The sequence below is a fragment of the Mobula hypostoma genome, chromosome 11 (genome assembly GCF_963921235.1).
Source record: "Mobula hypostoma chromosome 11, sMobHyp1.1, whole genome shotgun sequence".
Taxonomy (NCBI): Eukaryota; Metazoa; Chordata; class Chondrichthyes; order Myliobatiformes; family Myliobatidae; genus Mobula; species Mobula hypostoma.
The window spans coordinates 81,546,312-81,569,110 of NC_086107.1; the positions used below are offsets into that span (position 1 = coordinate 81,546,312).

The 22,799-nt window shown below is 42.9% G+C and overlaps 1 protein-coding gene across 2 annotated transcripts in view; it reads left to right on the forward strand.

Annotated features, from left to right (window-relative positions):
* LOC134353871 (serine/threonine-protein phosphatase 6 regulatory subunit 3-like) overlaps positions 1-22,799 on the forward strand; it is a 235,219-nt gene that overhangs the window by 206,889 nt on the left and 5,531 nt on the right. The window contains exons 22-23 of one of the 2 annotated variants that reach the window (XM_063062365.1): positions 3,041-3,163; positions 8,832-8,930. In XM_063062365.1, the coding sequence (XP_062918435.1) occupies positions 3,041-3,163; positions 8,832-8,930 (222 nt within the window). The remainder of the gene's footprint in view (positions 1-3,040; positions 3,164-8,831; positions 8,931-22,799) is intronic. The other variant, XM_063062366.1, reaches the window with a different exon arrangement.

Consider the following 22,799-nt stretch of genomic DNA (forward strand, 5'->3'; position numbering starts at 1 on the left):
CGCAAATTAGTTTAAACCCTCCTGAACCATGCTAGCAAACCTACCTGCAAGGATATTGCTCCCCCTCGAGTTCAGGTGCAACCCATCCAATCTGTACAAGTCCCACCTTCCCCAGAAGAGATCCCAATGATCTAAAAATCTAAAACCCTGCTCCCTGCACCAACTCCTCAGCCACGCATTCAACTGCCATCTCCTCCAATTCTTACCATCTCTGTCACATAGCACTGGCAGCAATCCTGAGAACGTCACCCTTGAGGTCCTATTCTTTAGCCTTCTGCCTAATTCCCGAAACTCACACTTCAGGACCTCATCCCTCTTCCTGCCTATGTCGTTGGTCCCAACATGTATCACGACTTCTGGTTGCTTTCCCTCTCGTACCAGTGAAGGCCAACACCTTAACCACCCAATCAACTTGCAGGGCAACTTTGATGGGATCTATGGACATGGACCCCAGGATCTCTCTGTTCCCCCACACAGCTAATAATCTTGTCAATTACTCTATACTCTGCCTTCAAGTTCGACCTTCCAAAATGTATCGTGCTCTACATCCTGTCGGTATCTTGTTTTAGCTTACGATGATCTTTTACACTACCAACCTGGTTCGTGTAATCTTCAATAATTTCCATGCTTTGCCTGGTAACGATTAAATCCTGGATAGCTAAATCCTGGATCATCTGATTATCTTAATAAAAGATTACTTTCATCTTTGGCAAGTAAATTAAATTTCTTTAATAATGAACATCTATAATTATTTCACTGTATTTTATTTTGGAGGGATAGGCATGATCTGGTACATCTACAAGTTTCTTTGCAGAATGCATTGAAATTATTTTGTGGGTCAGAAAAGATTTGACAAAATAACCCAATCTGAATTGGTGATTGAAGTTACATTGGCTGGCAGAGACTGTGACTGCTCTGAATGTGATCGCAGAATCTATGTCGCAAAACTCCACTGTGGAATGTGAAGTATTTTCTCCAATGACAGTGTGTCCGCCCCTTGCAAACTGTATGACACACGCTCAAAGTCAACATGAAGGCAGGGAGGGAAAATATAATTCTCAGCCTTCCATCCAAAACATCTCAATTCATTCTGATCATGCTGTCAAAATTTCCAAAGCTATTCTTGTGAATGCAGAAATTTTAATGAAGGGTAATTGTTCATCTTGAAAAGAGAAAGCTGCTACTGGGAAGAAGTAACTGTTTTGACGGTATTTGATAGTGAAGAGTCAGGTTCCATTAGTCTTTCCACTGCTTCCCTGCTTCCACTTGAGAATTCACTCTGCAATTTTGTTTGGCTGTTGTGTGCTCAAGCATTTACAATGCTTTGAAAAAATATTCAGCCCTCACAACTATTTTCACATTTTACTGTCTCATTTTCTAAATTTAAAATGTATTCAAGTAGGATTTTTTGAGCTAATCTATGAAAGATTGTGTGTCACGTCAAATCAAAAGGAAAATTCCAGAACCTGTCAAAAATTAACTAAAAACCAAAATTGTGAGGCTGAAAAAGTATTCATCCCTTTTGTAATTACTACGCTACCTTTCCTCAGTAGCAATATACATATTACCTTACCAATTCACCCAATTTGTTGCTGTAGAAAATTGGAGGATCGCCTATTTTTAATGAATTCATAAGAATAAATACCCCCTCGCTCTGTAAGGTCCATTATTATGGTAGGTTTTCAACAGACCAAACTAAAATGAAGACAAAAGAGCATTCAAGACAAGTCAAGGAAATGATAATAGAGAAGCACAAATCTAGTGGAAGGGTACAAGACTATCTGAAAGGCAGTGAACATACCTCAGAGCTCAGTGCAGTTAATCGTGAAAAAGTGGAAAAAATATGAAACCACAGCCGCACTGCCTAAGTCAGGCCGCACCTCTGAACTTAAATTGCTGCAGAATAATGAAACTTGTAAAAAAAAGGCTACTGTGACACCAACGGTCACTCTAAGTAAGCTGCAGAAGTCAGTGGCTACAACTGGAGATGAAGAACATAGTTCCACACAAAGGCCTTGCACTAAAAGAGTATTTGTGGAAGAGTAGCAAGGAAGAAGTCCTGGCTTAAAAAAAAATCATATCCTTGCCCGTAAATACTTTGCAAAGCATTACTTAGAACATACTATAAAGATATGGAAGAAGGTCTTGTGGAACTTTCTGGCCTCAACTCTGAAGCCATACATGCGGCATAAATCTAACACTGCACATCAGCCAGGTTAACACCATCCCTGCTGTAAAGTATGGCAAGGTAGCATCATGTTATGGGGATGCTTTTCAGTAGCAGGGACTGGAAATCTGATCAGGATTGACAGGAAGATGAATGCTGCTAAATACAGAGAAATCCTGGATGAAAACCTGCTAACTTCTGCCAGAAAGCTTAAACTGGGGAAGAACAGCAGGGCAAACAACCCAAAGCACATTGCTGGAGCAACTATGGAGTGGCTTCAAATGAAGAAAAATGATATCCTTGAGTGGCCAAGTCACAGTCCTGATTGAAGTTCTTTGGCAAGACCTCAAGATTGCTGTCCAAGTTGCTCCCCAACTAACCTGGCACAGCTTGAGCAATTTTGCAAGGAGGAATGGGCAAATCTTGCTCCATCATGTTGTGCAAAACTAGTAGATATTTATCCAAAAAGACTACTGGCTGTAATAGCTGCGAGAGGTGGTTTAAATAAGTACTGAGCAAAGGGGGATGAATACTTTTGAATTGCTGACATTTCAGTTTTTGAATTTTTAGTTTTTCAATGCTTTACGATTTTCCGTTTTCTTTTGGGTTCAGCTGTTTAAAAAAAATGGAGCATGTGATTCACAAATAGAAATTTTCAATTAAATTGATCAAAATCCCTAGTTGTAATACACATTTATGTGAACAAAGGGTTGGGGGCTGAATACTTTTACCAGGCAGTGTACTCTGTGCTTGTAATAGTTAAATATTTATTAACAATGAACACATTTTGCAATGGTTTTGTTTCTGAAGGGGATCAGGAAGATGAAATCCCCCTCCCTTAATGAAGCTCAATGGTCTAAATTTCTTGTGCAGTGAGGAAGAACTCTTAACTACCTCCGAAGTTGGGCCTACTGCAGGAAGTGTACAAGACAGCTCCGAGGCCTCAAAAGTTAGTCCTGTTCCCCAAGCTTCAGAATCTGAGCGGCATGAACAGAGGTATGAATTTAATGAATATGGGGAAATAGCTTAGAAAGATTTTAAAGAGACCTGAGGGGTAACTTTTTCCACAGAGAATGGTGGATATTTGGAACAAACTGCCCAAGGAAGCAGTAGCGGCAGATACATTTAGACAGGTACATTGATAGCTGAGGTTTAGACTGGAGGTAAGTAGGATGCCTATAAAACTCATCCATGTTGGACAAGATCTCTACCTCTAACCGAGGCAGAAATCTTGGCCAGCATGGATGAGTTAGGCTGAAGGACTTTACTTCATGCTGTATAACCGTGACTCAATGATCAGAGAAGCTCAGAGTCAAACCATATTAACAATTATTATTCATCCTGCACACTGTGTCTCAGAGCATTAAAATAGCTAACATCACACTCAGAGGAAACTTTATTAGGTACAAGAGTGGAGTCCATCATGATATTCTACTGCTGTAGCCCAGATGTTGTTCTGCATACCGCTGTTGTAACACATGATTATTTGAGTTACTGTCACTTTTTTGTGAGTTTGAGCCAGTCTGGCCGTTCTCTTCTGATCTCTCATTAACAAGTCATTTTCACCCTCAGAACTGCCATTCCCAGGATGTTTGTTTTGTTTTTCGCACCATTCTCTGTAAACTCTGGAGAAAACCCCAGGAGATCAGCAGATTTCTGAGATACTCAAATCCATCCGGTACCGACAATCATTCCACAATCAAAGTCACTTAGATCACATTTCTTCCCCATTCTGATGTTTGGTCTGAACAACACCTGAACCTCTTGACCTTGGCTGGTTAGATATTTGCCTTAACAAGCAAGTGTATGTACAAGAGCGCCTAATAAAGTGACCACTGAGTGTACATCTTTGGGAAATAAGTAAAAGATTTTTTTCCAAAAAATTTGGCCACAGGATGTTCATTTTAGTTATTTATTTATTTAAAGATACCATTTGGAACAGGTCCTTCCAGCCACCCAGCAATCCACCTACTAACACTAGCCTAATTGCAGGACAATTTACAATGAAACCAGGACACCTCGAGGAAACCCACACAGTTCACAAGGAGAACATACAAACTCCTCATAGACAGCATCAGAATTGAACTCTGAACTCCAAGTTGTAATAGGGTTGCACTAACCGCCACACTGCTGTGGCATCCCCATTTTCCACACATGGTTAATGTGTGTTTTGCAATGCATGGGTTAATCAGTTTGAAGATCGCGACTAATTAAAGAGCCATTTAACAAATTTTAAATAGTTGTTTATGGCAAAGAGGCTGGGTAAGTAGGGACATTACAGAGGACTATACAAGGTTTCCAGATGGCATTTGATAAGATGACATATGAAGATGAGAGAAATTCAGACATGGTATGAGGAAGTGTAGCAATGCAAATAGAAAGTTGCTGAGTGGCAGCTAACAAAGAAATACATTGTTAGTGCTGTTCGTAACTGGAAAAAAATCCTATACTGTATATAATAATTAACAACACCAGAGATCCTGCAGGTGCTGGCAATCCAGAGTAACACACACCAAATGCTGGAGGGACTTGGCATGTCAGGCAGCTTCTATGGAGAGAAATAAAAAGTCAGTGGTTTGGGCCATTGAGCCCCATCATCAGGACTGGAAAGCAAAGGCAAAGAAGCTAGAACAGGTGAGGGAGAGGAAGCAGTACAAGCTGGCAGATGATTGGTGAGACTGTCAGCAGGCGACAGGGAACGGTGGGTTGGTATGGGAGGGGCTGATGGGTGGAAAAGTTTAAGAATTGAGGAAGAATGAATCTGATAGGTAAGGAGAGTGGAGCATGGGAGAAGGGGAAAGAAGAGTGGCACCAGGGGTTTGATGGGTGCTGAGGAGAAGGGGTAAAAAGGGGAAATTGAATGGGGAATAGGAGGGAGGTTGGGCGGAATTAGAGAAATTAATGTTCATACTGTCAGATTGGAATATGAGGTGGTACTCCTCCCTCCAAAGAGTGGCCCCATCATGACAGTAGAGGAGCCCGTGGACCAACATGTTGGAATGAGGATTAGAATTAAAATGGTTGGCCACCAGGAATTCTGCTTGTTGCAGATGGAACAAAGGTGCTTTTTCGCATGCTACACTGTATGTAATTGTTGATTATATTGTCCACTTATAATTTTTGGGTATTTGAGTAATTTTTAATTCGGCACAGAAAGCATAAATGAACTTTGAATAAGACAAATGTCAGGAATTGTAGGAAAGGCTTGCAATTCTGTTGCTGTTTCCACTGGAGATGTTAACTGCATGCATTAAATATTTTCACAATTAACATATCCATTTGATGTAGTGACTGATGTAAGTATTTTTGTAGTTTGGAGAATCAGTGGCAAATAATGTGAAGAGCACAGTTGTACTTTTCACATGGCATTGTTGGATCTGGGGTTATTTTTATCATAGGAAGTGTTTAAGATAGTTTGGAGAAAATTGGATAAATAAGTTCAAGCCCCACCCAGGAGATCTGTGCACATAATTTACTCTTACATTTCATTGTTACATTGGCTGAACATAGAGATCCCATCTAATTATGGCAGGGTGGAGTTCTTCCACTCTCCCTACAAACAGTTAACCTTTAAACAGCATCACTTTTACACTTAACATGAGAGTGCTTATTTATTTTATTCTGGGTGGTGGTGTCTTCAAGTTAGCTGCTGAATCTTGTGTTTCTAAAGTGAGTACATCTCAAAATTCTTTGGTGCATTGTGAAGTGCTCCCTCTGCCTAACCCCAGTACATGTCAAGTGAATGTAAGGAGTCAGATTGATATATTTCTTAGTGCTGTGAACTTGAAATGTAGTGTTTGTTGGAATAGGAGTGAAGTGTACTTGACAGCACTGAGGTTGTGCAAGAGAGTGTTGCTGCATCAGGAAGTATTGTATGAAGATTATTTGGTCTCAGCCCAAAATGTTGACTTTGTTCATTTCCATGGATGCTGCCTGACCTGCTGAGTTCCTTCAGCTTTGGATTTCCATCATCTGCAGAATTTCTTGTGGTGGCTGTTGATCAAACATCTTGATGGCCCTAGACTTCACAATGTCAAATGGATTGCATTGGCTTCCACTAACACAGCCTGTGGGGATCTCAAGGAAGATGAGAGCTGGTCTGTTAGGTGGTTGAGGAAACTGTTCAACATTGATGTTAAATGGCAGAGTTGTCCAAGTACTGATGTTGTTATGTGCTTGTAAAGAGATGCGGACTGAGATCATCAATGGCTTTGAAACTGAACCCTGGCAAGTGTAGGCACTGAGAAAGGCAGGCACCATACGTAGGTCGTGAGAATGGGGAGACTGAATGAGAGCATATTGAAATACTTGTGTAAAAGGAGATTGGAGTAGGCTTTGTTCATGGATCACTCAGAAATCTGATGGTGGAGGGGAAGAAGCCATTCCCAAAACGTTAAATGTGCATCTTCAATTTCACCTATCAGCTCATGAATTGTCAACATGACAAGTTGGCATGTCCTGGATGTTGAGTGACCTTCATGGAGGATATTGGATACCACCATGTTTCTCATCTGTATTCTGTGTAAAAAGTTAAGATGTCTATTCTGCATCCAGTTGTAAAGAGTCACCATTAATAATGGCTGTTCAGTCTCTCAGTTCCACCTTTTCAAAAGGACTTGTTACATTTGGTTAACAAGAGCTCCTCCATGAGATGTTATTTTTGGGTTCCCTTGTATATCTTTGTTAGGTGTCTGTTTTCAATCCCTGCATCATGTTTTGCCCATCTGTTACAGTTTCATTTGCTTCTCAATCTCCCTCCCCCATCAGCACCCCCGCCCACCCCCCACCCTGAAAGGCTAAACGTGGTACAATTATGTTAGTCCCTGCATGTCACCACACCAACCTCCTCACCCAACATCCAACAGGATCTCACCGCCAGTAATATCTTTCCCTCTCTCCTCTGTATGCAAGGACCACTCTCTTCATGACTGCCTGAACTGCTCAACTCTCCCAGCCCCAGTTCCCTGGCACTTTCACCCACAACTGCAGGAGGTGTGACACCTGTCATTTCACCTCCTTTGACATCACCCAGGAGCCTAAACAGCCCTTTCAAGGGAGGAAGAGGTTCATCTGCGCCTCTTCCAACGTGGGCTGCTGCACTTGGTGCCTGCTGTACATTGGAGAAACCTAAGCTTGTGCACTCCATCTTCATCAGCCATCTTCAGCTTCTGGTTGCATGTTAAACTCTCCTTCTAACTCCCTCACCAACCAGTCTGTCCTCAATTTTCTCCATTGCTACAGACAGGCCAAACCCAGATTGGAAGAGCAACACTTGGGTGGCTTAGGTATAAACATTGGATTTTCCATTTTCATGTAGCTCACATGACCACATGTATAGATTATTCTTTTCCACACACCCACTTGGGTTTCTCCTCTCTATGTTCACATTTCCTTCCCCTCCTTCACCTGGTTTCACCTGCATACGATCCTTTCCCTATCTAATTCCACCTCTCACCTTTCAACTTTGGCATTGCTATATACTGGTCCAGGTGAACGGTCTCGGTCCGAAATGTCGACTCTTTAACCCCCTCCATAGATGGTGTTTGACCTGTTGAGTTCCCTCAGCATTTTCTGTGTGTTACTGGTAATCTTTCCTCTTCCCCATTTCCAATGGTAGATGTTGACGTACACATTTTGTCTCCACAGATGTTCAAGTTTATTGTTATTCAATCATTACACATACAGACAGCTAAACGAGACAGCATACCTCTGGGGGAAAGGTGAAAAGCACAGTACATATACAAACACACAATACATTTAGTTATGATCCAGCACATAGTCACAATATTTCATTAGGACAAGTTCCTTGGTGGCATGGCCTGAAGATTGACAGGTTGAATAAAGTGTGAGGTGCATCTTTATGTAAGACAGTATAATGTTACTGGCACCATTATAATAAAACAATTTTTTGATGTGCTGAGTTCTTCCATTGTTCTGTTGTTAAGATTCCAGCATTGGCAGTCTCTATTGCCTTGACTTCTGAGCTTATGAAAGTCTTTTTACTTTAACTCCATAGTAATCTTGTTGTCGAGGGTTTCTGATCTCTGTAGGGAGACGTTTTGCCTTCTTACATGTGAACTGGTTTTATTTTGTTTTACTTTGAATATTTCCATAAGACATGGGAGCAGAACTATGCCATTTGGCACATGAGACCCCCCCCCCCCCGTAACCTTTGATGCCCTCTTTTATTACAAAAGATTTGAAGTGTTTATATCAGAATTTTGAGGGCTGTTTAAGAATGTTAGCCCCCATTTTGAAGACTCTGTTAACAATGATAGCACCCATCTACAATGATAATGCCCATTTACAATGATAAAAATAAATAAAATCTCAATGCTTTCGATGTGACTAAATGTGTTTCTGCCAATATCCAAGGTTGTTGAATTTTGCATTCTGAGATTCTAGCTATTTTTATCTTGAGACCAATGGTTTTGAGTTTGAGATGTCAGCACAGCCACTTAGAATTGGGGTTTAGTGTTGCCTCTTACCTAGTCTTGTTAGAGCTTTGGGCCATAGGCGGATGCAAGTGGAAAGATTCCCTCCACCTGGATGAGTACAGGCTTGGCAAGGGTATCACAAGAACCAGGGGTGTGGGTGCAGTTAGGGGGTGGAGAAGATTTCCTTTAACCCCACAAAGTAATGACTTGGTTTCTGTTGTGATTAGCACATCAAAGGTATCTGATGACGAGGCAAGGAGTCAGAAGACGTTCTCTCCGGTTTTAAATGGTGCTGTGGATGGGACATCAGCGAAAATGGAAAACAAGTGAGTTTGCAGGGAGGTGGCACTGATGCACAGCCCCAGTCAGCATAGTGATTAAAATATCATTTACCGCCAGTTACCATGACATCAGCGGTCACGTAATCCACATCGACAATATCCTGGCCTGAATAACTCATCTTTGTTTGCACTATTGGTACACCTAACACGTATACTTCCACAAAATTTTATAGCAAACTATAGAACAGCAACATGGTGAACTTAGTTCTTCACATATATTTTCCTTTAAGCAGATACACAATCCACTATTAAATATGTTTACACACTCTATAAAGCAGTTGTATGCTAAGTCATCTTCAGTAAATGCGTGTTTCCTTGTGTCTGGATTTTTACTGTGCACATTCAAACCTATGCCCCTGTCATTGCTTCATCTCTACCTTTTGTATAATGTAATGTTATGGCTTTAGAAGGCATTGGTCAGACTTCACTTTGAGTATTGTGAACAGTTTTGGGCCCCTCATGTAAGAAATGTAGCAGGGATAAGCTCCCACTGTTTATTAAGTGCAACCAATGGCATGCACCTCAAATAGCCTATGACAGCCAACTCCAACTTCTGGCCTTCATGTGTGGCTTAGCTACTAAGCCTGGTGGGACCACTTCTACTGACAGGAACTTCGGGCAGATGGGACTGGTCTGCGTGGTTGGCAGCTCATCTAAGAGAAGGAAAACTCTGATCTCAAACCTCCGTTACTTTGCGGCTATACCTACTCATGGTGAAGGCTTCAGGAGTAAACCTCAAGGGAAAAATCAGGAGGTGGAGTCCCTAAGATAGCCCTACATTGAGTTCAGCGATGACTGGCAACTCCTGCAATGTCACTGGTGCCAAACTATTGGTCTCTGCTGTTCCTTTGCATTCATCATCTGCATGGAGAGGGGGAGCCTCCTGCTTGGAGCAGCTTGCTCTCCATATCGTACTGTCCTGGCTTGCATATCACCTAGACAGCTGGCACACAACATCCATGGTCAGCTTCATCCAACGAAGGGCCTCAGTGAGATCTAAGAAAAGATGTACTGTCATTGGAGAGGATGGGTTAATGTGTCAGGAGCATTTGATGGCTCAGGGCCTGTACTCACTGGAGTTTTGATGAATGAGGGGGATATCTCATTGAAACCTACTGAATATTGAAAGGCCTAGATAGAATGTATATGAAGAGGATGTTTCCTATAAGACAGCAGAGTTAGGTCATTTGGCCCATCAAGTCTGCTCCGCCATTACATCATAGCTGATTTATTATCACTCAGCCCCATTACCTTGCCTTCTCCCCATAACCTTTGATGTCCTGACTGATCAAATCCTGTCAAGCTCCACTTTAAATATACTCAATGGCTTGGCCTCCCCAGGCATTCATGGCAAAGAATTCTACAGGTTCACCACTCTCTGGCCAAATAATTTCCTCCTCAACTCTGTTCTAATTGGACATCCCTCTATTCTGAAACTGTGCTCTCTGGTCTGAGGCTTCCTTACTATAGGAAGTTTCATCTCCACATTCAGTCTACGTAGGCCTTTCAATATTTGGTATGCTTCACTGAGATCCCCTTCCCGCCATTCTTCTAAACTTCCAGTGAGTACAAACACAGAGCCATCAAACATTCCTCAGGATAACCCTCCTCGTGAAAGACGTCTGGATCCTTTCCAATGCCAGAAGGTCATCAGTTCCATCATCCAAATCATCGACAGATAATGCGAAAAGAAGCAGTCCAATTATATTGAGGGAGCTTAAACCGAAGGGCAGTCCCAGAATAGAGGGGTGTCCTTTTAGAATGGAGATGAAGAGGAACTTGTTTAGCCAGAGAGTGGTGAATCTGTGGAATTCTTTGCCACAGGCAGTCGTGGAGGCCAAGTCTTTATGTATATTTAATGCAGAGGTCAATAGATTCTTGATTGGTCAGGGCATGAAGGGGAGAAGCCAAGAGATTGGGGCTGAGAGGAAAGTTTGGCGGTATAGATTTGATGGGCCAAATGGCCTAATTCTGCTCCTCTATCTTATGGTTTATGGTCTTGTAGCATATCTTTTCAGGTAAGAGACACAAAACTGCTCACTATACTCCTTGTGGTTTGACCAGTGCTTTATAAAGCCTCAGCATTACATCCTTGCTCTTCTATTCTGGTCTTTTCTAAAATGATTGAGCAAACATATATTACTGACTCAACCTTTAAGTTAACTTTTAGAGAATCTTGAACAAGGATTCCCAAGTCCCTTTGCACCTTGGGTTCTTACATTTTCTTCCCACGTAGAAAATAGTCCATGCCTTTATTCCTTCTACCAAAGTGCATAACCGTACATTTCTGTAGGCTATATTCCATCTGCCACTTCTTTGCCCATTCTCTCAGTCTGTCTAAATCCTTCTGCAGACTCCCTGCTTCCTCAACACTACCTGGCCCTCCACCTTTCTGCATATAGTCCACAAACTTGGCCAGAAAGCCATCAGTTCTGGCATCCAAATCATTGACATATAACATGAAAAGAAGCAGTCCCAGTATATGGGGAGAGTCTAGGGCCAGAGAGCACTGCCTCAGATGAGGAGGAATTGCTTTAGCCAGAGGGAGTGGTGAATCTGTGGAATTCATTGCCACAGAGGGCTGCGGAGGCCAAGTCATTTAAAGTGGAGGATGATAGGTTCTTGATTAGTAAGAATGTCAGAGGTTATGGGGGAAGGCAGGAGATGGGAATGAAAGGGAAAATAAATCTGCCATAATGGAATGGCGGAGCAGTCTCGATGGTCTTAATGGCCCAGTTCTGCTCCTATGTTTATGGTCTTGTATCCTTATGTGTTGCTTTCAAATCCCCTCTAAGCTTCTTTGAGTTAGGGTGAATTATCCCAGCGTATCCACTCAATCCATGTAACTGTTGTAGCTGTTGTCCTTCAGGCCTGGGCATTTGCGTGAGTTGATAGAATGAGGGGATGTATGACTATAGTCCCTGTTTGGGAAGGTACTACTGACCTTGTGTATACTTCGAAGATGTCATAGAATGCTGTGAGGTCAGGTTTCTTTGATGGCACATTGTAAGAAGTTTGGATGCAAGCTGTATTTTTTACATTAGTGATTGTAGAGTCATAGATCACAACAGCTCAAAAACAGGTCCATTGGCCCAGCTAGTCCAAGCCAAACTGGAATAGAATCATAGAACACGACAGCACAGAAACAGGCCCAAGTAGTCTACACCAAACCACTAATCTAGTCCCATCAACCTGCAACCAGACCAGAGGCCGCCATACCCCTCCTATCCATGTACCTATCCAAAATTTCCTTAAATATTGAAATCGACCCTGCGTCCACAGTTTGTGCTGGCAGCTGGTCCCACATTCTCACCAACCAGGCTGAAGAAACTCTACATAACCTTCCCTTTAAACATTTCACCTTTCACCCTTGTCCAAAAACCTCTAGATGTAGTCTCACCCAACCTCAAAGGAAAAATCCTGCTTGCACTTACCCTATCCACCCCCTCATAATTTTGTATACCTCTATCAAATCTTCCTTCAATCTTCTACATTCTAGGGAATAAAATACTAACTTATTCAACTTTTCCCTATAACTCAGGTCCTCAAGTCCCAGCAACATCCCTGTAAATTTTCTCTGCACTCTTGCAGTCTTATTTTGTACTTTGTACTATCGCCAACATCAAGTCGTTTTTCTCTTTCAAAGATCTCGAGAAAGTCATCCACGCCCTTATATCCTCCCGCTTGGACTACTCCAACTCCCTGTATACTGGGATTAGTCAGTCATCCCTGTCTCGCCTGCAACTGGTCCAGAACACCACAGTCGCGCGGAAGAGGGACCATATTACGCATATCCTGGCCTCTCTCCACTGGCTGCCAGTACGGTTTAGAATTGATTTTAAGGTCCTCCTGTTTGATAATAAAGCCCTAATTGGGCTGGCCCCCTCCTATATCACGGACCTTCTAACCCCTTATTCTACTTCCAGGTCCCTCAGGTCGGCTGACTTGGGGCTCCTGGCTGTCCCACGATCTAAATTTAAGCTCAGGGGTGACCGTGCCTTTGCTGTTGTAGCCCCTAGACTGTGGAACAGCATTCCCCTCCCTATCAGATCTGCCCCATCCATTGACTCTTTTAAGTCCAGGCTCAAAAATTACCTTTATTCACTAGCGTTTGAATCTTCCTGATGTGGCTGATTTTTGGCTTGTGCCTAGGCTCATGTATTGTTTATTTTGTGCCTATAAGCTGTGTGCCTTGTTGTTTATATCTGTGTTTCTTGTATTTATTATTTTTAGCTACCTGTTATGGTTTATACAGCACTTTGGTCAACATGGGTTGTTTTTAAATGTGCTTTATAAATAAATTTGACTTGACTTATTTAAATTTTTCCAGTAGTTGGTGACCAAAACTGGACACAATGCTCTAAATTAGGCCTCACCAACATCTTATACATTTCCAACCTAACATCCCCATCTCCTGTACTCAATACATTGAATTATGAAGGCCAATATACCAAAAGCTTTCTTTACAGCCCTATCTATCTGGGACGCCACTTTCAAGGAATTATGGATCTGTATTCCCAGATCTCTTTGTTGTACTGTGTAAGACCTGCCCTAGTTGTTCCTCCTAAAGTGCAACACCTCACACTTGACTGCATTAAACTCCATCTGCCATATCTCAGCCCATTTTTTCCAGCTGGTCCAGATCCCACTGCAAGCTTTGTTAGCTTTCCTCACTGTCCACTACACCCTCAATCTTGGTGTCATCCACAAATTTGCTGATCCAGTTTACCACCTTATCATCCAGATCATTGGTTATAGATGACAAATAACAGCGGACCCAGCACTGATCTCTGTGGTACACCACTAGTCACATGCCTCCAGTCAGAGAAGCAGCCACCTACTACCACTCTGGCTTCTTCCGTGAAGCTAATGTTAAATCCTATTTACAATCTCATCGTATTGCTAAGCAATTGAACCTTCTTGACCAACCTCCTATGTGGGTCCTTGTCAAGGGCCTTGCTAAAATCCATGTAGACAGTATCAACAGCCTTGCCTTCATCGACTTTCCTGGTAACTTCTTTGGAAAAACTCCTATTACGTACAGACCCATGTTGACTTACCCCTAATCAGTCCGTGTCTACCCAAATACTAATATATCCGGTCCCTTAGAATACCTTCCAATAACTTTAAACTATTGATGTCAGGCTCACCAATTTATAATTTCCTGTCTTATTCTCAGAACCTTTCTTAAACAATGGAATAACATTAGCTGTCCTCCAATCCTCCAGCACCTCACCCATGGTTAAGGATGTTTTAAATATTTCTGCTAGGGCCCCTGCAATTTCTGCACTAGGTCCTTTTGACAAGGACCACCTTGTCAGGCCTTTGGGATTTATTCACCCTAATTTGCTTCAAAATAGCAAATACCTCCCCCTCTGTAATCTGTACTTCGAATATATCTGTAAAAGCACTTCAGGTTTTCCTTCACCTTATTTGCTAGAGCAACCTCGTGCCTTCTTTTTGCCCTCCTGATTTCTTTCTTAAGTGTTTCTTGTATTTCTTGTACTCAAGAATCTCATTTGTTCCTACCTGCCATGCACATTCTTATTTTTCTCTTAACCTGGGCCTCATTGTTCCTCAAAACCAAGGTTCCCTGAACCTGTTATCCTTGCCTTTTATTCTGACAGGAATATAAACTCTACTCTCAAAATTTCACTTTTGTAGGTCTTCCACTTACCAAGTGCACCTTTGCCAGAAAACAAACTGTGTCAATCCACACTTGCCAGGTCCCTTCTGAGGCCATCTAAATTCCCCTTTCTCCAATTTAGAATCTCAACCCAAGGACCAGACCTATCCTTATCCATAATTACCTTGCAACTAATGTCATTATAAACACTTAATGCAAGGTGTTCCCCTACACAAACTTCTGTCACCTAATAGGAGATCTAGTATCACACTCTCTGTAGGTAGGACTTACGTATACTGATTAAGGAAACTTTCCTGAACACACTTGACAAACCCTTTCCCATCCAGTACGGGAGTCCCAGTCAATATGTGGAAAGTTAAAATAACCTACTATCACACCCTTGTATTTCTTGCAACAGTCTGCAATCTTTACAAATTTTTTCCTCTAAATCCCACGGACTGTTGTGTGGTCTATAATATAATCCCATTTATGTGGCCATACATTTCTTTTTCTCAGTTCTGCTCATAAAGCCTCACTAGCCGAGCTCTCCAGTCTGTCCTGACTGAGCGTTATCGTGACATTTTCTCTGGGTGACTAGTAATGCCACCCTTCCCCCTTTAATCCCTCCCACTCTATCATGTCTAAAACGCAGAACCCCGGAATATTGAGCTGCCTATCCAGCCCCTCTTGCAACCAAGTCACACTAATGCCTACAATGGTATTATCCCATGTACTGATCCATGCCTAATCTCATCCACCTTTCCTACGAAACTCTTGGATTGAAATATTTGTAACTCAGAACATTAACCCCATCATGCTCGGCATTTTGATTCCTGGTTTTGTATGTGGGCTTAACAACATTTTTCTCTACAACCACTCCTACATCTGTCTGGTGCTCTGGTTCCCATACCCCTGCAACTTCAGTTTAACCCCACCCCCCTGCTGTGCAACATTAGCAAACCTTTCAGCAAGGATATTAGTTCCCCCTCTAGTTCAGATGCAAACCGACCCTTCTGTACAGGTCTCACCTTCCCTGGAAGAGAGCCCAATGATCCAAAAGTCTGAAGCCTTCCCTCTTGCATCAACTCCTTAGCCACGTGTTAAACTGTATGATCTTCCTCTTTCTGGCCTCACTAGCACATGGCACAGGTAACAATCCTGAGATTATATCCATGGAGGTCCTGTACTTGAACTTAGCACCTAACTCCCTGAACTCACTTTGCAGGACCTCATCACCCTTCCTGCCCCTGTCATTGGTACCAATGCGGACCACAACATCTGGCTGCTCACCTTCCCACTTAAGGATGCTGTGGATCTAATCCAAAATGTCTCGGCCCCTGGCACCCGGGAGGCAACGTACCATCCTGGAATCTGGTTCTCATCCACAGAACCTCCATTCTGTTCGCCTAAGGAGTGTTTGTACGTTCTCCACGTGACCGTGGATGTTTCTTCCCACATTCCAAAGAGAATAGGCAATTGATCAGGGCAGCATGTGCTCATTTGGCTAGAAGGGCCTGTGTTTTGTTAAAGCAATAGGTCCTTGGATTCAACTTGATAAGATAGAAAGACATAAGCTATAAATATCTACTTAGACCTACAAAACTATGTTTATTAGGACAGAACAGAGCAAACATCAAAATACTTATCTCGGCATGTGAGGACCCATCTCACTACAGCACACCACCCACTTGATCTGTGATGCTGTACATGACCCAGACATCCCACCCTTCAAAAACTCATTTCAGGGAGGTAGCACCGTCAAGTTGCGGGAGAGTAGCTCCTTAGCAGCTAGCCAGCTAGTTTAAATAACGTTAGCTATGCTAATGAACGAATGACGCCTGTTAAACTCACCTCAACATGTCTTCTACAGTCTTAACCCACCATGGGCAATAGAAAAGTCATTGTTGCAAACAGTGCAGTGAGCAACACTGTCATTATTTTTGACCCCTATTAGGCAGGGGTACACTTTAGTGTAGTCTGGGGTGAAATACGTTTTATATTTTTTTTTGGAACACTCTGCCATGATGCGCTCTCGCTCTCTCTCACTCGCGCACTCTCGCTTTCTCACGCTCTTGCTTTCTCTCTCGCTTGCTTGCTCTCGCGCGCGCTCTCTCTCACTCACACACTCTCTCACTTGCTTTCGCTTGCTTGCTCTCAAAAAAAATTGATTTCCGTCATATTGTATATAATTTGCGGGCATCAGGGAGCCACTATTCATATGCGGAGACTTCCTGGAGAGGTGGCATGTCTGCATGACCAGCCCGTTGGTGAGGTGAGGGCCCGACAAAGCTGCTCCCTGAACACTCTACTTTAAACCGTCTCCACTAATGTGGAATGCTGAAGTCAGTGGACCAATACATTAACACCACCTCAAACCATCGAATTATAATCAATCTTTCTCTTCCTGAATCCCACCCCAGTGTACAACTAACTTTCATGTTCCCTTAATAATAATCAAAGTTTCTGCAGCCAGTTCAGTTACATTCAAGGCCATAGTGGTAGTGAAATTTTCAACAAGCACAAAGATTAACCCTTTACAAAACAACACACACAAAATGCTGGAGGAACTCAGCAGTCAAGCAGCATCTATGGAAATGAATAAACTGTCGATATTTTGAGCCAAGACCTATCTTCAGGTCTGAAAAGCAATGGACCTCTGAAGCTGTGAACCAAGTCATGTTAGCCACTGTATTTGCAGAGCAACTTACATTACAGGAGCAATGAACCACACTGAGACGAAAAATGTGCACACTCACTCAGAAGCCCGCGCAAAAAGTGAAGGCTTTCCGTGCATAAGCACGAAGCTTTATGAGTGCTGTCTGCACAAATGATTGCTAATTGCATGGGGTTTTAAGGACATTTAGTTTTTTGACCGATGCGCCTCAGCCCCTCATCTCTCACCAAAAGTAGAAAATATGGTCCTTGCTAAAACCTGTGACTTTGTTCCTCCAGAGCCCCATTCTGTGAGCCGTTGGGGTCATTAGTGCAAGCCGTATCCACCAACTCTACTCCCTTAGACTAGGGGTTCCCAATCTGGAGTCCACAGACTCCTCAGTTAATAGTAGGGGTCCTTTGCATAAAAAAATGTTAGGAACCCCTACCTTCGACGTTTGCCCCTTTGAAGATTCTGTGAACCTATTGATCTATTCTGTTTGCTCAGTGCCTTTCCCTTTGTCCATGCTCTGGACGTCACAAGATAGGCATAACTGTGTGCTGTCTCCATAAGTTAGTCTTGTGTTACGTACCCCGTAACTGGGTTGCCAAACCAGCAGAAATGGATCACTCAGTTGGAGTCTGGAGTACTAGAACTAAGAAAGTTTTATTAAAGAAACAAGCAACACAGTAATCGAAAGGATAATAAATGCAACAATTCAACAATGATAACCACACATGTGCACAGAATTAAGATAACAGCATCAATCAAGCTCGATCTTGTCGTGAGAGGCCCCTTGGGTAAGAGTGACCATAATATGGTGGAATTCTTCATTAACATGGAGAGTGACGTAGTTAATTCAGAAACAAAGGTTCTGAACTTAAAGAGGGGTAACTTTGAAGGTATGAGACATGAATTAGCTAAGATAGACTGGCAAATGACACTTCAAGGATTGACGGTGGATATGCAATGGCAGGCATTTAAAGGTTGCATGGATGAACTACAACAATTGTTCATCCCAGTTTGGCAAAAGAATAAATCAAGGAAGGTAGTGCGCCCGTGGCTGACAAGAGAAATTAGGGATAGTATCAATTCCAAAGAAGTAGCATACAAATTAGCCAGAGAAAGTGGCTCACCTGAGGACTGGGAGAAATTCAGAGTTCAGCAGAGGAGGACAAAGGGCTTAATTAGGAAGGGGAAAAAAGATTATGAGAGAAAACTGGCAGAGAACATAAAAACGGACTGTAAAAGCTTTTATAGATATGTAAAAAGGAAAAGACTGATAAAGACAAATGTAGGTCCCCTGCAAACAGAAACAGGTGAATTGATTATGGGGAGCAAGGACATGGCAGACCAATTGAATAATTACTTTGGTTCTGTCTTCACTAAGGAGGACATAAATAATCTTCCAGAAATAGTAAGGGACAGAGGGTCCAGTGAGATGGAGGAACTGAGCGAAATACATGTTAGTAGGGAAGTGGTGTTAGGTAAATTGAAGGGATTGAAGGCAGATAAATCCCCAGGGCCAGATGGTCTGCATCCCAGAGTGCTTAAGGAAGTGGCCCAAGAAATAGTGGATGCATTAGTGATAATTTTTCAAAACTCGTTAGATTCTGGACTAGTTCCTGAGGATTGGAGGGTGGCTAATGTAACCCCACTTTTTAAAAAAGGAGGGAGAGAGAAACCGGGGAATTATAGGCCGGTTAGCCTAACGTCGGTGGTGGGGAAACTGCTGGAGTCAGTTATCAAGGATGTGATAACAGCACATTTGGAAAGCGGTGAAATGATCGGACAAAGTCAGCATGGATTTGTGAAAGGAAAATCATGTCTGACGAATCTCATAGAATTTTTTGAGGATGTAACTAGTAGAGTGGATAGGGGAGAACCAGTGGATGTGGTATATTTGGATTTTCAAAAGGCTTTTGACAAGGTCCCACATAGGAGATTAGTGTGCAAACTTAAAGCACACGGTATTGGGGGTAAGGTATTGGTGTGGGTGGAGAATTGGTTAGCAGACAGGAAGCAAAGAGTGGGAATAAACGGGACCTTTTCAGAATGGCAGGCGGTGACTAGTGGGGTACCGCAAGGCTCAGTGCTGGGACCCCAGTTGTTTACAATATATATTAATGACTTGGATGAGGGAATTAAATGCAGCATCTCCAAGTTTGCGGATGACACGAAGCTGGGTGGCAGTGTTAGCAGTGAGGAGGATGCTAAGAGGATGCAGGGTGACTTGGATAGGTTGGGTGAGTGGGCAAACTCATGGCAGATGCAATTTAATGTGGATAAATGTGAAGTTATCCACTTTGGTGGCAAAAATAGGAAAACAGATTATTATCTGAATGGTGGCCGATTAGGAAAAGGGGAGGTGCAACGAGACCTGGGTGTCATTATACACCAGTCATTGAAAGTGGGCATGCAGGTACAGCAGGCGGTGAAAAAGGCGAACGGTATGCTGGCATTTATAGCGAGAGGATTCGAGTACAGGAGCAGGGAGGTACTACTGCAGTTGTACAAGGCCTTGGTGAGACCACACCTGGAGTATTGTGTGCAGTTTTGGTCCCCTAATCTGAGGAAAGACATCTTTGCCATAGAGGGAGTACAAAGAAGGTTCACCAGATTGATTCCTGGGATGGCAGGTCTTTCATATGAAGAAAGACTGGATGAACTGGGCTTGTACTCGTTGGAATTTAGAAGATTGAGGGGGGATCTGATTGAAACGTATAAGATCCTAAAGGGATTGGACAGGCTAGATGCAGGAAGATTGTTCCCGATGTTGGGGAGGTCTAGAACGAGGGGTCACAGTTTGAGGATAGAGGGGAAGCCTTTTAGGACCGAGGTTAGGAAAAACTTCTTCACACAGAGAGTGGTGAATCTGTGGAATTCTCTGCCACAGCAAACTGTTGAGGCCAGTTCATTAGCTATGTTTAAAAGGAAGTTAGATATGGCCCTTGTGGCTACAGGGGTCAGGGGGTATGGAGGGAAGGCTGGGTTCTGAGTTGGATGATCAGCCATGATCATAATAAATGGCGGTGCAGGCTCGAAGGGCCAAATGGCCTACTCCTGCACCTATTTTCTATGTTTCTATGTTTCTATGTTTCTATCGTTGTCTAGGGGTAAATGACCAATTTCAAAATGACTCAAAGTTCAGTCCAGTTAGTAGTCCAGTTCGCAGTAATCGTTGCCATGGCGATGGACAAGGTGGGGGAAGAGAGACATAGAATAGGAACAACTGATCATTCAGAACGGCTTCACTCACAGACCAGCGAGATGGCTCACAAACAGCATTTGGGCGGGTCCTTGGTGATGTCACCTGAGGTCACCGACTGTGACCCCTCCTCCAGATGCGGTCGATCCTCTGCAGTGAACCCGGCACCCAGGCAAGGGCGGACACACACCGGGTTCCCGCTGATCGTACCTTTCCACCCTTGTCGTTGTCTGATGCTTCTCACCCACTCGTGAGAGGCGCACCGCTTCCAGGGTCTCGTTACCTCGGGTGGCGTGTGTCCTGTCTTAGCGAACTTGTCCCTTTTTATCCCCCTGCTGGGGTATCGCCTGTCCATCACTTCAAACAGTTCAGGGTTCAAAGGGGGGAGCCGCTCCAGACAGCTCTCTCTCCCACATCCCTTCATTACACATCTCCTTCCCCTGAGGGCAGGTGGCAGACCAACTGCTGATGCCACTGATGCTAGCCCAGGCCAGCAAACATCTTAATTTTATGTGTATTCTCGTAACACTTGTTACCAGACAGATACATCAAGGTATCAGTTCTTCTTCTTCTCGGGCCCTTAGCTCCCACTGAAGCAAAGGCCATCGATGAACTCCTGTCTCCATCATTCTCTGTTCTGAGCCAGTTTCTCTAATTTCAACCTCAACACCTCTCCTCCATGTGTTCTTTGGCTGTCCCTTTTCACCTTGGGGATTCCATTTTAATGTCTTCCTGGTGATATTTTTGGTTGACTTCCTCAAGGTGTGGCTAATCCACCTCCATTTCTGTTTGTGTATTTGTATCTCTGGGTTCCTGGATTTCCTACAATGCTACCTTGTCAGTCCATCTGATGTTTAGTATCCTTCTCAGGCATTGGTTGCTGAAAGCCTGCAGTTTTTGTAGTGTCTTCTTTGTTGTCCTCCAGGTTTCAGAGGCATATAGGAGCACTTGAGTTGAGGATTCTGATTTGTTTTTTCTCGATATGACTCTGGATATCCACACTTTCTTCAAGATGTTGAAAACTACCCTGGCCTTGCTCATCCTGACTTTGACATCCTCATCCGTTCCACCGTGTATATATTCACAATGTTTCCAAGATAGACAAAGAAGGTCGCTTTTTCCAGAATTGTATCTCTCATCACTATGGGTCTATTGCTGGTACAGTTTATCTTCATCACTTTTGTTTTAGCTACATTTGGTCTTTAACCCAACATGGTGGAGTTAGCGGTCAAGAGTGTTGATTTTTTTTTTGCATCCGTTGGTTAGAGCTAAACAGTAGGGCGATGTCACCTGCAGACCCTCGGGTCATCAAGTTGCTGCCAAATAGTCCACTGGATTCCGTTTCATTCGTCCACTTGTCTGTTTCATAATCCAGTCTATTGCCAAAAAGAACAGGAAAAGAGCCATCTAACATTCCTGCTTCTCCCTAGTCTTGACATTGAAGCTTTCTGACAGTTTTCCTCATGTATGACTTTGCGTGACATGTTGTAAGAGTTCCTGATGATATTGATAAATTTCTGGAGTGTTCCATAATGTTTCATGAGTTTCCATAAGGTGTTTCTGTGTAAGTTATCGAAGACTTTCTCATAGTCAGTGAAGTTGATGTAGAGAGATGTATTGCATTTGATTAACTGTTCTATGATTATTCTTAAGGTAGCTATCTTGTCTGTGCAGGAGCAATCTTTCTTAAAGCCTGCTTGCTGGTCTTTCAATGTTGTGTCAACAGCTTGTTGAAGGTGTTGCAGAATAATTCTGTTTAGCAACTGTTCAACCACAGACATTAAAGATATACTTCTGTAGTTTTTAACAGTCTTATAGATCACCTTTCTTTGGAAGCTTGATGATGTGACTCTCCTTCCAGTCTTGTGGCATCTCTTTGTCCCAGATGTTGCAGAACAAATTGTATAGTGTATCAGCTGAAAGTTTAGGTCTGCCTTCAACGCCTCTGGTGGTACACTGTCTGGGCCAGCTGCTTTTCCTGACTTTAGCCTCTTGATTGCCTGGATGATTTCCTCCTTTGTTGACTAGGCACAGTTGACATCCAAGTCTGTTGGTGCTTCTGGAATTAAAGGAAATTCTGGAGGAGATGGTCTGTTCAGAAGCTCGTTGAAGTACTGTGCCCAATGTTGGAGCTGTTCGTCTTCTTTAGTTAGGGCATTTCCATCTTTATTCTTCACTTGGGCGTTGATCTCGTTGAATTTGCCAGCTAGTTTCTTGGTAGCATTGCATAGTTTTTTCATATTCCCATTTGCTGAGGCTTCTTCTGCTTGGGATGCAAGGGGGTTGATATACCCTTTCCTGTCCCATTTGATGTTTCTCCTTACTTTCCTAAGCACTCTGTCATATTCCCTCTACCTCCACATTCTC